At 43.0% G+C, this 15,871-nt stretch overlaps 1 protein-coding gene across 1 annotated transcript in view; it reads left to right on the forward strand.

Annotated features, from left to right (window-relative positions):
* The window catches only part of NEDD9 (neural precursor cell expressed, developmentally down-regulated 9), a 37,786-nt gene that overhangs the window by 7,305 nt on the left and 14,610 nt on the right, over nucleotides 1–15,871 (forward strand). The window contains exon 2 of the mRNA XM_033072490.1: nucleotides 8,561–9,001. Within this exon, the coding sequence (XP_032928381.1) occupies nucleotides 8,561–9,001 (441 nt within the window). The remainder of the gene's footprint in view (nucleotides 1–8,560; nucleotides 9,002–15,871) is intronic.

Below are 15,871 nucleotides of genomic sequence, written 5' to 3' on the forward strand. Positions count from 1 at the left end.
TATTTTTTTTTCTCTCCCTGTTGATGTCACAAAAGGCACACAGCCCTCAGACAGATTTGAAAAGGCCTTTTAAAGTCATGGAACAAGATCACACCCTTCCTTGGGTGGGGGGGGAAAGGAAACCGGTTACGAGGCTGAAACATACACAGAGAGCTTAGTGAGTTAGGTGCGTTGGAATTTCCCAAAATATTAATAGATCTCGAAGGTAAGTCAGGGGGAAGTGGTCTGTATTCCCAGAAAGAGAGAAGAGAAGGGTATTTTGGCATTCGTGTAAAACCCCAGGAGCTCAGGGGCAGAGGAATAAGAGGAGTAAGTGGTGGGTGCCAGCACCGTCACAAGCCATGTGTGACACTGCGATGGCAGCAGCAGGCTGGGTGGTCTGGCAGCCCAGCCGTGCTTGGAGCCGGGGGTTGCCCAGGACTGGCCAGAGGAGCATCCATTCCCTCAGCTGTGCCCCTTTCTTTCCAGCTGTGCCCCTTTTCCAGCCGTGCCCCTTTTCCACGGAGCACACGGCGGACATGGCACTGGCGTGCAGGGAAAGGGAACGGCCCCGCTCTCCTGAAACTCCCCCTGCTCTGTGCAGCCCTCCCAGCGCCAGAAACACCTTGTTTAACATCTAGGATGTTGTGTTGCTGTGATTGCCTTTGTAATGCCTCACACCCCCTCTGACTGGAATGAAACTGGGCAAGCCAATAAACCAAAACTCAATCAACAGACAAAAGAATATCGCCTGAGCAAACAAAGGCAGCCTGGGTTTTTTTTTTTCCCTTCTTGCCAATGTAGAATTATTGTTTTGTTGCTCTGAATAGATAGGGAGCCAGAAATCTTTCTTTTCAATTCACCTTTCCATTATGAAACCTCAGGCATGGCAATAAGCTGATGCACTCAGTGCAGAATAGTGAAGTATTTTATTCACACAGGTCAGAGCACCAGTTAGGGTCTTTGTTCTAATCTTCGTTGCCACATTTTTCCTTTTTAACTTCCCCCCCACCCACTTTTTCTAGCCTCCGAATTCCTTCTTTCATAGACATGCATTTGGATTCCTTCCCATGCTACAGGTTCATGTCTGTGCCTCAGTTTTACAAAGTACATTGTCTACTACCTACAAAAGAAAAAAAATGGACACACAAATATCTCCTGTTCATTTAAAACTGAGCAGTTGTGGTGCAACAAAAAAAGGTTCTCAGACCAGAGCACTTTCAGCCTCTCACATGTTTATGTCGCATTTGAATCCCAGTCTGGGCTCAACCAATGGATCACATCAGCATCTTGGGCAGGAGTGTGTAGTGCCTGCACCCTAGTTGGTCTGCTCACTGCTTACCCACCCTGCTTGATGGAGTATTGTGTCTGCAAAAACTGTCAGTGAATATTCCAGAACATGAGAACCACAGTGCCTACTTTGGCTTACCCAAGTGTGGTCCTGTAAGAAAGGGAACATTCCCATTTTTCCTTCTTAACTTTCTGTGTAACTTGTCTCACTACCAAAAAAAAAAAAAGAGTCCCATCCAGGTCAAACTCTGAAAATCAGGCCTCTCAGGCAGACAGAAGGGCTGGGACAACTTGGTGCAATGCTGAAACAAGACACTTGCCTCTCTGCCCTGCAGAAAGAAGGTTTTCCACCATCTCAGCCTCCAGGCAGCTTGGTCTGCTTCAGCATGCATGACAGGATCTGTTCCAGAGATGCACAGGACCAGAGAGTAAGGATACTTAGGGTGGATGAAGAGCTGTCCTCCTTAGGGCTCTGCTGAGGCTGTTGGCCCATAGCTCTCTCGAGAATTAGCTGTGAAACCAGTCTTCCAAATCTGTGTGTGGAAAGCTGCCTTAACTTCCATCCAGCAGGACTTCTAGTTGTTAGGGTGAGCAATGCTCAGCCAGAGCATCTTTGCTAAACCAAAAACTTGGGGGGTTTGGTATTAGAAAGCAAGAGAGTGCCTGAAAAGTAGAACTACAGGCTTTGCCTGAGGAGCATACTGAAGCATTACCGTGGTGAGCATTTGAAACTGGGCTCCTTATTTTGTCATTATTAGGGGGTCAAGTGAGCTCAGAGTTCCCAGAGCCAGGCACAGGCTGACTTCCATGCTCAGGGCCTTTGCCCTGCTGGAGCTGCAGTAGCTGTGACAGCCTACTGGTGCAGAGGCTCTTTGATACGTGCTGTGGTAGCACTTCCTGCCTCCTCTGCTTTACTGTAGACATCGTCGTGAGATAAAGAGCAGAAGTCTGCACACAGCTTGTTGCTGGCAATGAGTTGTTGCAGGTCTGCACATGGATGGGGGCTGTTTATGGCCAGGAGGTGCCATTCCATCGTCCACTCCTCATGTCACTGCCCACAGGGACCTAAGAACATGCCAGTGCAGCTTTGAGTGTATCAGGCACTGCCTTGGCTGTTCACGCTGCCCTCTTCCAGGTTAGAGCAGGCCAGCTAAAGACGTTTTTTCAAAGCTGAATGTCTTATTCGGTGACCTCTGTCAACTTCTATTAAGTAGCCTTTGTGATAAGTTGTTTGTTATAGATAGACCTGTTACCTACTGTGCCTCAAGAGCTGCTTTCCTTGCCAGCACAACACAATGAATGCTTTATGTCAGGAGCAGTGACAGTGAGAAATAGGAGATGGGAGCTGAAAAGAATTGAAGTTAAACTGTCCAATGACTCTTGCACTGAAACCCTTCTGTCAGAAGGCACAATAGAGCTAAAATTTTCCTCTCTCTACCAGTAGGTAGACTATGTATCTCAGAATAAAACTCACTTTTTACAGGGTTTTCAGAACGATCCTTTTATCTCACAGGCAGATCATTACTGTTGGCCTAATGCAGCCCTACAAGGGTATGTAAATGCTTAAGCTTCCTTTGGAATAGCAGACATTCATTTTTAAGAAATCTAAAAGATGGGAATCTGCATCAAAAATATTATGAGATGGATAACTAAAAATGATCCAGCCAAAATTAAGCTACTGGTTTATTCACAGACGTTGCCCCCACCTTTCCTTCCTTTGTTCCTCCCTTCCTACTCCCAAGCTAGCTAAACATAGGAGAGAAGCTGTTTCTCATTTTAAGAAGCAGTTTGTCCAATAATAGAAAAAAGGGGTCCCACCCTCTTTCAGTGAAGTGCAGAGGCAGTTTTCCCAGTCCTGTTTGCACATAAACTCTACACACAGGAAGCAATATTATAAAACAAGACAAACCCGAACAAAACAATACGCCTCAGCAGCCAAGCACAGAGCGGGGATCAGTATCCTCGTATTGCACCTCTGAGGGATGCAGCAGAAATTCTTTGAGCTTATGGTTGGTTGAACCTTTTCCTGGAGCGTTCATTCATTGTGGAGCTGGCTGAGAGGAGTCAGGTCGGCAGCCCTGTGCTGGGAGCTTGGCACCGCCGCGCTCGGCCCTTAAAGAGACCATTGTGTTTAATCTCCCAGCATGTCATTTATTATTCCTGCCTTTGCTTCCATGGCTGTGGGCACCTCACACACTCTCGTTACCCACGTCACTGGGTGTGTTTACTCTAACAGAAGTGGTAGATATTTCCACTACTCTCCTTAACTCTTGCCTCTTCCCTCTTCTACCACTTAGCCTCATCAACAAACAGCCTCTTCATTCTCCAGGCTATGAATTACAGAATTCTGTGAGTTGCCTTCACTGCAAAAAAGGGCAGCCAAAACAGAGTGTGATCTTCAAAGTATTTTCATGTGTCTTCATCCAGCTGCAGATGTGTTAGCCATCAATTGCAATGGGCTAAGGAGAGAGTAGAACACTTCTGACAGTTCTGTAATAGACCTCACTTACTCAGCTGAATTTGGCCTGTAGTTCCTTCAACGTCTGAGAAGAAAAGATAGTTTACAGAGTCTTACTTTTTTTAGTTTGAGTTCCACAAGTGGAACAGCTGACAGTTTTCAGAGCAGCATCTCTTGCTTACTGGGTCATGCATCTTAGGTGCAAAAGAAAGAAAAATCTAAGGCATGCAAAGAATACAAATTTCCCCTTTCCAGCTTTTATCTAATGGACTTTAAATGGCAGTAAAGGAAACCTCAGACAGAAGTTTCAAATCCCAGGTTCACTTTACCTAGAGAGAGCTTGAAAGCTTTATTTTTGTCTCAACCGCTGTAGAAAGATGGGACCATGGGCATTTGATCTGCATTTGATCTGGAGAGTATCCATTTCAGCTCCAGTTTTTTTAGGCAGTTTCTGACACATGGCATCATCAGAGTGTGCTGAGCCTTTTCCTGCAGTATGTTCCAGCTAAAATCCCCAGGCAGCAGCATTAGGGTCAGGCTCCCTTTGGCTTTGACCTGCTGACAGCTGAGATAGCACTTTGTTTAACAGAAGATTCTAAAACTTCCGGTTTTCTGTGATTTTACATAAGGTGCTTTTGACTGCACTCGTGAGCCCAAGGTTAAGAGGAATTTAAGCTTCTTGAGAACAAACGCGGGGTTTTTTTTGTTTTGCCTCTGCAGAGCATTAACACAGCAGGGGCCTGACCTTGGCTTCAGCTTCCAGACATCCCGGTATTGCTAGCAAGGCTTGGCACGAAAGCTGAACTGAGTCTTTCCAATCAGCCATTAGTTGTAGAGAAGCCCTCCTTACTTGAAGTAGGGCTGCCACAGCACAGGGGGCTCAGGAGAATGGAGCTGGTGCACAGAGACCACAGGTACTTTTGGATTTTGAGGGCAGCACCACTGCACCTATCATGTAGTTAATTTAACTGGACCAAAGGAGAGCAACAGACACTTTCAGTCTTACTCCTACTAAAAGAAGCTGGTAGCTGCCAGTATCTTAATTTATGAAGTGCAGATGATTTCTATAACAAATTTTTTTTTTCCCCTATCTACCATCAGGTAATTTTTCCCCTGCCTTTACAGAACTTGAGTTTGTAGTTGTGCATCTGTTGCCCTCCTTTTTTTTTCTTTTTATTGGGAATATAAAGGGACTTCTGTGCAACTTACCAGTTGTGAAAACAGTTTTCTCTGCCCTTTCTCTATTGCTGATTTGTCTAGGAAATGGCCAAGGTTTTTTTAGCATTTAGTGATACCAAAAGGTCACTACTGTGCTTTTGTCTTCTCGTTATCAGATCTTAGTGGTCACTTGGTGTCGGTTCTCAGACAGTTGAGTGGACAGAACCATGCCTCTTCAGCGCAAGTCCAATTAACTTCATGTAACTGCCCCCACTCCCTTAGCTGATGAGACAAATAAGAAGTGTTGATATATGGGCTACAATGTCCACAGAATAAAAAAAATTACTCAGGTTTGTCAGATACGGCATATGGAGATACGGCCCACAAGTGTTGAAAGATGTCTTTGATCAGAACTTCTTTCCCTGTGTGGAAAAGTAGAGACTGCTATCTTGATCACCACAGCAGGTTAAAGGTGCCTCTGTGGTTTCCAAAAGCTTTCCTTCTGTGGTCACAATTTCATTTTTCTCAAGCCAGATTTTGCTGACTCGTGAAAGTAACTGTGACACTGTTTCTGAAGCTCGCACTGAACAATCCTGTGGCAGAAGAATGAAGTCAGGGAAAACACAGAAGGTTTGCTTAGCAGGAGCAGAGCCTTTGCTGCTGGCACCAGGCAACAGGCTTAGTGTTTCTGGTCCCAGTGCTTATTTGGAGGAATATTTTGCCTGCTTCACTGCTCCATCAATGACTGATGCTGGTGGCATGGCTCTGGGCTATTTAAAAGGCCTTGGGGAAATGGCTGTAAAACAAGCAGCAACCAATTAGTATAATTCGCATACTGGTGCCTGAGTTAACACCAACAATGAGAATCTGAAGCTGTTTGCAGCAAAGAAGTTCTTGAAGCACATCCAGAAAGTGTTAATATGCTGCGTGCCAGGTGGTGAGAAGGTCACTGGGACAGAGATAATGAGCAACTGGAAAAAACAAAATTCACATGGGAACTTTTGTCTTCTCTAATTCTACCACCATTTCGGCTTTGTTCTAAGAATTGCTTTGCTGTAGAAGCTAATCAAGCTTTTCAAATACCTTTGAACACCAAAGTATAGAAGAATACACATTTACATTGATTTAGCCTGCTTGGTTTGTGCTTCCCCCCAGCCAGCTGTAATCTTCCTCCTTTAAACAACTCTTCTGTGAAAGTCTTCTTTAAGTTGCACAGGCTCTAGTCTCATTAGTAGATTTCCCCTGCTAGAGATAAGAGATTAACTTGAATATTCAGATTAGGCAGGGGCTCTTGTTTTCTGAGTTTCATGGACTCTATTAAGCAGCCTGGTTGACACAGCAAGAGCACAGAGGTAGTACTCAAGAAGAGACCACTGTTTTTGACCATGTTAAATAATAGTTTCACAGTCCTGCCAAGGCATGGACAAATATTGCTCCCTGCTTTATCTATATTCTTCTGATATCTTAGTGTTGTTGAATGATGACCTGAATAGACGTACATCAGAGGGAATGGTGGGCCCCAGTGCTGTTTTACATGGGAGTTCAAAATGGCAATCCTACTTTTCCAAGCCAAAGCTTAATTTGTACCGACCTCACTAATGATGCTGATGAAAGGCAAAGCCAGTGTTTCTCATACATTTGAAAGCTGATCTCCCATTCAGAGAAGAGGAAACTGATCTCGTTCACCCCATTTCAACACTGCATGTCTTGGGAAATGCAAGTTCACCCACCTTTTATGTGACATCTGAGCTTATCCCCCTTCCATCCACCAGTCAGCCCTGCACACAACCAGCTACACTGCACAAGGTCAAATGAAAATCTCTGTCTTGAGGAAGCACAGGAATGATGGGAAAACACCAGTGTATCAACAGGGAAAGATATAACAAGTGAGGGATGATTTAGAAAAAGGTTCTGATATATCCAAGGAGGAGGATAAATATGACAGGTAAAAGCACTAAACTTTACTTGATGCTATTCCTTTGACATTTGAAAGATAAATCTTTAAGACAGCTGCATATCCTTTTTGGTGGATTAGCTCCATTTCATTTTGTGTACTGCATCCAGATATTTCAGCCTGAGCACTCCAGATCTAGGGCTCTATATATTTTTTCAAGTGCTTACAATTAGATTATAACCATCTCTGCTGACCGCCTTCACTGAAAATCAGGCAGTCATGGAGCAGTTGTTTCCAACACGTCTGGAAATATCACCAGAGCCAAGAAATTAAATCTTCATGGCCTTTTTGAGTGGTCCAGGAATGTTAGTGCAGACAGCCTGCCTACTTTCCATTGAATACCTTGGCCAGTTACTCAGAACTGGATGTGCCATAGAGACCTGCAAAGAAAAAGAAAAGAGAGGTAGTTCCGTCTGTGAGAGGAGGTGGTTCTTATTAGTAACACATCACAGCCAACAATCTTACACCATCTTAGAGCTGGCTTAAAACTTCGTAGCAGAGGTACTGCTGGGAGTAGAACCCCAACAGGACAGAAGTCAGGGCAAGCTGCAAAGCCTGCCTGGAGCACTGGGCAGATGCTTGGGGGTAGAGCTGTGAAGGTCCCTTCTGTTAATGGCACTGCTCCACTTGACATAATCAAGCAAAATGCATCTAAGAGTCCTTAAAATATGTTGACACAAGTCAGACACTCCTTGACTGCCCTAAGACTCCCTTAAGTTACACACAGAGGCTCTTTGTGCTGCTGGTTGATACCCACATTCTTACATTCTTTGGCCCGCAGAGATGGGGCACTGCTTTCCTCATGGCACAAGCATGACCCCACTTGGGGTCACTGGAGACGTTATTTCTTTAAAATTATATTTTTCTCTATAAGATATTTCTACAGAAGGTGGAACTCAGAGGAACCGTGTTCTTTGAAGTTGTTTTGGAGGGGTGTTTTTCTTGGTGGTGGTTTTGAGGCAGCAGGTGAGGAAGTGTTTTACCTTTTAAGCTGCTGCTATGCTGTGCTGTGCCCCTGAAGAAACTTGCAGAGAGTGAGAAGGAACAAATGCAAAAACGAGCATCATAGCTCAAAACCTGTGATGTTTTGTCAACTTTTATTTTAGACAGCTTTTCTTACCGGGTGGTCTACAGATCCATCACTTTAAGGCACCTGCAGGTGTCAGCTAAAAAATGCCAGGCCAGTGTCTTTACAGTAATGGGATCTGCACCTCCATGGAAAGTGTCTTGGGACCCCACAAACATAAAAATGTTTGGGAAAAACTACTCTGGATTACTCACTCCTTGTGAGTCTTGTTCAGGTTTATTTTTAATGGCTGCTAGCTGGCTGTAGCAGTACACAGAGCACATTTATAGGGAAATCAGTGTCAAGAGGTGAAGGTACAAGCCCCTCATTCACAGGAAGAGTACCTCAGTGCCAAGAGCAGAACTCTCCTGACTTTCTGTCTGTTCAGGTGACTAGGCTGTATAAAGAGCTTCTATCTGAACCACTGTCGCTGGAAAATTTATCACTAGCAGTGTTGCTAATGCATAAGCCTCTCATTTTTCCAACTTGGGACAGAGGAATCCTGTGCTGTATGATTTTCCATGTTATTTTGATTTCTTGCAAACCTCTTTTTCAAATTCAGGTCTTACTTCTTATCACTTAGAATGTGCTTGAAGATACAGAAGAATTCAGGCTTGTTTGTTGATTTGCCGTTCTCGCCTTTGTTTCTCCACAGAACCTTATGGCAAGAGCCCTGTACGACAATGTCCCCGAGTGTGCAGAGGAGCTGGCCTTCCGCAAGGGAGACATCCTGACGGTGATAGAGCAGAACACTGAGGGCCTGGAAGGATGGTGGCTCTGCTCCCTACACGGCCGCCAAGGCATCGTCCCGGGCAACCGCGTGAAACTCCTGATAGGTGCCGTGGTACAGGACAGTCCTTCTGGCCAGGAAATGCCCAGCTCAGGATTGATGAATCAGCCCTTCAACCACCAAAAGATCTACCAAGTGCCGAGCTCCCACGCCTCAGCACGGGACCCTGTCTACCAAGTGCCACCTTCCCACCGGAATCAGGGAATTTACCAGATACCAACTGGTCATGGTCTGGTGGGACAAGATGTTTACCAGGTGCCACCCTCCATGCAGAGGTGTATTGATGGTCCATCTGTGACTAACAAGGTGTGTGCGTTTGCTTTTACTTCATAGCTCCAAAGCAGCTCACCTGTGCTGAGAGAAGTGTGTGATTCAGGCTCCTCCGAGGCTCTCACATGGCACTCTCACATTGTATGTTCAAAAGAGCTGCTGCAGCAAGATAAACTCTGCCACTTATTACTGAACAGTTACATCATGTGCCCAAGTATTTTTTGTTTAATTAAAAATTATATACTGTCACTGGAGCAGTCCCAGTGGGTCTAAACTACAAAGAGGAATCAATGATTGATGTGACAAAGGCCATACTCATAAGAGTTGAGGAAACAAGAGGATGATGATGATGAGGGATGTTTTAATAGTAAACCTAAACCTTTTAAGAGTGCACTTGATGTTTACCTACAGTTAAATTTCTTGCTTGAAAGCGAGAGCTGCAGCAGCTCCATCATGCAGCCATTATTGCGTTATTGCATTATGTGGGACCCCCTTATTCCTGCTGTTCTTCTTAAGTTCTCCTCATCTTCTGCCTCTCCCTCATTTTACCTTCACAAGATACCTGACAGGTGTCCTGGTGACTGAAAAGGATTAAGGAAGATACCCAAGGAAGGAATACAAAGCTAAAAAGAAATTCTTTCAGTCCCTCCATTCCCACTTCAACAGCTTGAGATACCAGCATCCTCCTTACCTTTAGAGCTTAAAGCACAGCATTAATATCCAATTTCTGTGAGCAGATAAAGGCTCTCTCAGGAAGTTCTTTACTGGTTTAAACTTTCATCTAATTTAGATTGGCAAGACTATTTGTTTTGGTTTTTTCCCCCACATCACCCACAGGTCATCCTTTTTCATATCAGGCTTTTGGAAGTAATCTTCTAATGCTTTTATTTCCTTGTTATAATTTCATTTTCCTTGATAAGAATAAATGGATTTTTTGCCTTCTGAGCAAGAGAGAAAGATCTTTGTTGCTTGTTCAGCTTTTCCATAGTTATGCTTTATAAGCTGTGCAGGAAGATAATACAAGAAAATTGCACTTGCTGCACAGGCAGAGATAGGAGCTTTGTTGGAGCAATTATGAGGGTTTTCTTGATAACTCCTATGTATTTTCTCTCATTTTCTTCTTTCCACGTAGACTACATACACTGAAATCATTTTCCAGGGACAGTATTGTTTACCTCCCCATAGTGGATACCCTCCAAGGTAGTTAGTGAGCTCCTGGTAAATAGCCTATTGATGGGACAGAACAGAAGAGATCTCATTTTAGGGTATGTCTTTGGGAAACATTTTACATGTTCAGAGATGCCTCAGCTTGAGCACAGAAGGTGCACCATACAGCAGATCTGCACTAAGGTCTGTAGGAAAGCCCAAGGTATTAGTTTGGACCGAGCACTATGTACCTTCTTTTTAGTACCTGACTTGCCTAAATACTATTAGGATAGTTTGCTTAGCATAATGAATGCATGTTTCTACTCCACACAGAAAGAATTTTCCTACTGATCAGAGATTTCTTCTGTTTCCTCCCACCCTCTCCAGCTCCAATGAAAATAACAGGATGTTCTGCATAAACCTTTTGGCTGCTAGGACTTATGTTAAAACTCTTGGACCACTAAGATTCTGAAATCTTTGTTTTAGTCTTAGTTCAGTGTTCTTATTGAGGTACAAAAATCAAAATCTGCAAAGCACCTGTTTTCTCCAAGTTTCTGCCTAGAATTTTTTTCAGCAACCTTGATTATCATTTTTTCTGGATTCAAGTCCCCTTTAGAAAATTATCTATTTGTCAGAGTTGTAGCTTGTTTTCTTTTAATTCCGTGCAACCCATGAAAGGCCAGCTATACTTCCCACTGTAAAATAACTAAACGTGCACATTTATAAAGCATTTCATCCTCAATTGAAGTAAATGCCAGCCTGCTCAGCCCTAGCCAATATTTGCTACTTGCTTTAGTCCTGACTTAAATTTATTTAGTCTAAGAATCCTTAGTCTCATTAGTGGCTGGCAAACCTAATGGCAGCATCCTACTTTGATCAGAGGTAGATTTATCTCTTGCTCCTTGGAATTGCTCAGTTCTACACTGAAAGGAGCCCATTGGGATTGAAACCGTGGCAGGCAAGAGACAACTTATTAGTGAAGGAGATGTCTGAGGTAAAACTACTCCATTCTTTATCATCCTGATCTTGCCAAGCTGCTTTTTTACAGCTGCAGCTGCAACTCTGCTAATGCCTTTGTGAAAGAAAAGCCTAATTAAAGGGAAGCTCTTTAGCACTTGTCTCCATTGTATGAAGAAACAGTCTGCCCTCCCAATCCTCCTCCTCTAAGGATCAGTAAAAACAATCCTTAATATTAAGAAAAACTGGGTATCCTGAAGTATTGATTTGGGGTCTCTGCTTTCTCTTCCAAAACGAACAATATCTTTTCTCAGACTTGTGACACCTGCTTCAAAGGCTTAAATGAGCCACTCTGCCTCCTTCCATCAGCAGAATCTGCTGGTCAGCAAGCTGTGTATTTTGGTCTCAAGGATGTTGATGGGTTTTGCTGCAAGTTCTTGCTGTATGCAAGTCTTCTCCCTTTCCATAGCAGGAGCTAGAGAAGAAAGCTGTGTACTCTGGATGCTGCTTTAAGCGGGACCAGCAGCAGTTTCTGTACTATCCCTTTCTGCACGTGTCTGCTTGCTTCCCTTGTGCAAACGTGTGGCTTGGCTGCCATACAGGTTTGGCAGGCAGGGCTCAGGAGCTGCTGTCAGGCAGGAATTGTCTAGCCTCGAGCAGCAGTAAATCAGCAGCAGGCATGTTATTAAGCTGTGCTGAGGTAACGCATCTCCTCAGCCAGCAAGGCAGAGCGAGTCAAAAAGGAGTCCCGAGGCAGGTAATTACAGTGATTAATTGATTCTGGCCAAACTAGTTACTGACAACAGAGCTGTATTGGCTCCCTCTATCAAATAAAAATAGCACCTTCTAAAACTCACTCTACCAATGGCAGAGATAAGGAGGGGTGGTTTAAAGTTAGCCTTGGTTAGCCCCAGGCTTTTGCAGATCTGCTGCAAGTTCAGTCACAGAACGGTTCCACCCCAAAGTGTGGAGAGTGTCTGAGGAGCGTAAAGAGGTGAAAGCTGATGTTAGAATTTATTCCATCTTTCTGTGCTCTGCCTTGGACCTTATACTCTTTTGCTGCAGCCAGCAAAGAGAAAGAGACTTCAGACAAATCTGACATTCAGGAAACCTGGTTTTTATCCTTGTCACAGAATTCTGCATAGTCTTGAGTGGTGTTTTTGCATCTCATCTGCAAAATATGTGGGTTAATTATGAGGGAACTCATTCTGTACAGATTGCTTTGAGAACATCCTTTGGGAAAGGTGCTGCCAAAGCACAAAGATTCTTTTGCGTATGTAATTAATAATTTCTTCACACCTACTCTTTGAAGTAGAGAAAGCTACACATGAAAAAAGTCACTACCGTAATTCAAACATCCATTTTCTGATTCAGTCTTTCCCCTAGCTGATCTGTTGTGCTGTCCCTGCCATCTTGAATTGGCAAAAAATTTAAGGGAATTATTTCCTTGTTGGAAAACAGCTTTCTGTAGGAACCGGTAGAACTGTTGGTCAAGGAGACCCTGCACAAAACAGAATGAGACTGATGTGGGAGTTATCAGCCCTGAACTACAGCTCCCACAAGGCACACCAACTCCAGCAAATAGAAATTAATGCTAGCTTGGAACAAATCTCCTTTTTTGTTTGTTGGTCTGTTTGAACTGGAATGCTGCGGTTCAGGAAACACTCAGATTTATTCACCTTTTAAAAGTGGATAGAGCGGAATAGGGAAGGAACTCATCTTCATCCCTGGCCTATTTCCAAGTATAAACATGTCCTTGATAAACCAAGGGTTTCACACCCTGCCATCCTACTAACTCTGCCTTTATCAAGAGGTCACTGCCTTCAGCAGGAGGTTTGGGTAAACCATGGCTATGGGAACGGACCTTGTTCCTTGTCTTTTATTTATGTTAAGAGTCATGCTGGTTCAATGCACGAGAAACACCACCCCACAAGCAGCACCACCCTGACAATTCTGGCACAGACTTCAGTAGCAGGAGCCAGTTAGCCACATTATTACATTTTTCCTTCCAATTACACAAGTACTGTCCTAGCTGGGAGGAAACAAATGGCTCCTTATAATGTTTCTTCCTAAATAAGCCTGCCTTTACATTATTGTCTTGTTTTCCTTGCCTATTTTCATGTTTATGAAGCAAGAAGAGAAAGACATTAAGCACAGTAAAGAGTTGTGTGGCGGATTATTTTATTATCAGAAAGAATGGGATCATAGCTAATGTTTTGCAGTTTGTTGGTAAAATGTATTTACATTCCAAGATAATGTCCCCATTTACCCTCAGGCCTGAAATACCACAGTTTCCTGTGATGGGGTTTCCATAAGTGGCCCAAACAGTGATCATATAGTCCCTCTTTTCTTCTGCTTTCACATTACAAACTCTGCTTTGGGGATTTGTCTCCTTCGTAACAAAATATTGCTTCAGTGTTGAAAGTGCTGAACACACAGGAAGTTTGCTGAGTGCAGCAGGAATGGTAACACATACCTCAACACTTAGAGCTTGCTGTCACAAAGTGTGCTCTTAAAGGATGAAAATACCTCAAACTAAACGCAAGCTCAGTGGTTAAAACAACACACAGCCCTTTTCTTAGGCTCAGGAGTTTCACTTGTAACTTTCCATGTGATGGTAATAGGAGAACAACCATCTTACTGATAAAAAGGCAGTGCAGTTAATCCCTCATCCTACAAGGCAGAGCAAGCAGTAGTTAGTGACTGATGTGATTTAGAGAAGTATTTCAAGTAAAAGACTGCATTTTATTAGGCTGAGCAAATATATGAGCTCAGCATTACTCCCTGTTCCTCCCTGAGCACAGGGCTCTTTTTCATCAGTTCTATTTGTAGACCAGAGGCGTGCATTTTTCCCCTGGAGTATCAGAAAAAAAAGGCCAGTCCTGCAATCTAATCCAATAACCAAGGTCTTCGGGGACACAAATCTGTCTGCACAAGAGAAGGATCAAACCTTTGCTAGAAACAGTAAAACAATAGTAATAATAAAAGAAAATGCAAACTTATGAGCTCTTTCTTGGTGGTTAGAAACCTAACTGAACCTCTGGTTATGTCTGAAACAAAACACCAGATTTGGGTAATCTAAATTGCCCTCTAAGTACTAAGCAAAGCAGCAGAGCATTTTAGAAAAAAAACACATGAGTGGAAAACTGATTATTCAGAAAGTAAATCTCATCATAAGGAGGAAGTGTGGTTTCTGGAGATAGGAAATGAGTAGATGAAGACAGGTTGCTGGCCACCAGTAAATAGTCCACCAGTCCTAGAAAATCTAAAGTCTTGGCAGGCATTCTATGATTTTTTACATGTTTTGATTTGGAGGAAAACTAATTAGCACTAGAATATCATCATTCCATATGTTTACATGAAACATTTCAATTTTTCTTTTTTATATAGCAATGGCAGTATTGCATCTTTTTTTTTTTTTAAAACATGAATCTGAATTAATCTTTCTCCCCAAACAGACTGTTAAAATGGGAGCAAAGTGAAATTAAGGTAGTTAGGTTCCTAGGAGACAGGAACCTTCTTCCATAAGCCAGTCCATCCCTAATCCTTAAAAGACAGTAATATATTCCCATTAGGTTTTACCATCACAGCTTTTACATATGCACAATCAGTCATGACTGAGGCCTGGTATAATTATTATACAGATACAACAAACAATTGAGGATAGAGTTTATATCTGTTTAAAAGGTGTCTGTGCCTTCCATAAACTTGCCAAAGCAAGCTGTGCTAATCTAAACACCACTTACTAGAAGCACTTGTCTGTACAGCTGCCCTGAGATACCCATACAGAAAGGGAGCCAATATAGCTTGCGAGTCAGAGAACCTCTACAAATCAAATCAAATCAAATCAAATCAAATCAAATCAAATCAAATCAAATCAGGCTTCTTCCTCCTGGAAGGTTTTATTTACCTCTCTCAGAGCAGCGTAGTTCCCAAATTAAATGATTTAGGGGCACTTCCATTGTTTCTGTCCAAGTGTACCTCTGAGAACACTCTTGTGGAATTGAAACTCTCTGGCAATGCTTCGTCCCAACCATTTTTTTGCCCACTGGGAAATGCGATTCACAAAAACTGAAATTGTTGACAGGGAAGGATCTGTTCTGAGAAATGTCTGACAGGAAGGAAAACAAGAAGTCATGGAAATACCCTATTGCAACGATTCCCAAATGAAGCTCCCCCCTCCAGTCTAGAAATTCAGTATAGGAGGAAAGAAATAACAGGAAAAAAAGATTAAGCACCTCAAAAGATTAAAATTATTTGTATGAAGTGAACCAAACTGGTTTTTGTTTGTGAGCCTTCAGGATCTCATGTCATTCACAACAGGACACTCTCTGCCCTACCTGTCTTTAACACCTCATCCTTTTTCTTTCTTTCCTCTCCTCTGCCAAACTTGCCCTAAATTTGGGCTTCTGTCTTTGGAAAGAGACAGTCGTAGTATTACCAGCATAGAAAACAAGTATGGGTTTGTAATTAGTTCTTCATGTGACAACCTTTCTAAAGTGGGGAGACTAGACAGACTGGGATGGCCAAAGCAAGATACTCTTTTTTGTCATGGACAAGAGACCTGAATGCTGAGGTGCTGTGTTTTGCCACATACTTCCCATTTATCAAAACTGCAGCTCAGATTTAATCACAGTTTTCTAGAGAATGCTTTAGCAGACAAGCTTATTTCTCCACTAAAACTTATCACACAATAACTGGGAGGGGGGATTTTTTCTCTGTAAGACTTATCCATAGACATTATTTCTGAGTTCATGCCTGTTCTATCACAAGTCCTGTAGCACATCAGTTTTTTAGCTCTGT

Source organism: Catharus ustulatus, chromosome 1 (assembly GCF_009819885.2).
Source record: "Catharus ustulatus isolate bCatUst1 chromosome 1, bCatUst1.pri.v2, whole genome shotgun sequence".
Classification (NCBI taxonomy): Eukaryota; Metazoa; Chordata; class Aves; order Passeriformes; family Turdidae; genus Catharus; species Catharus ustulatus.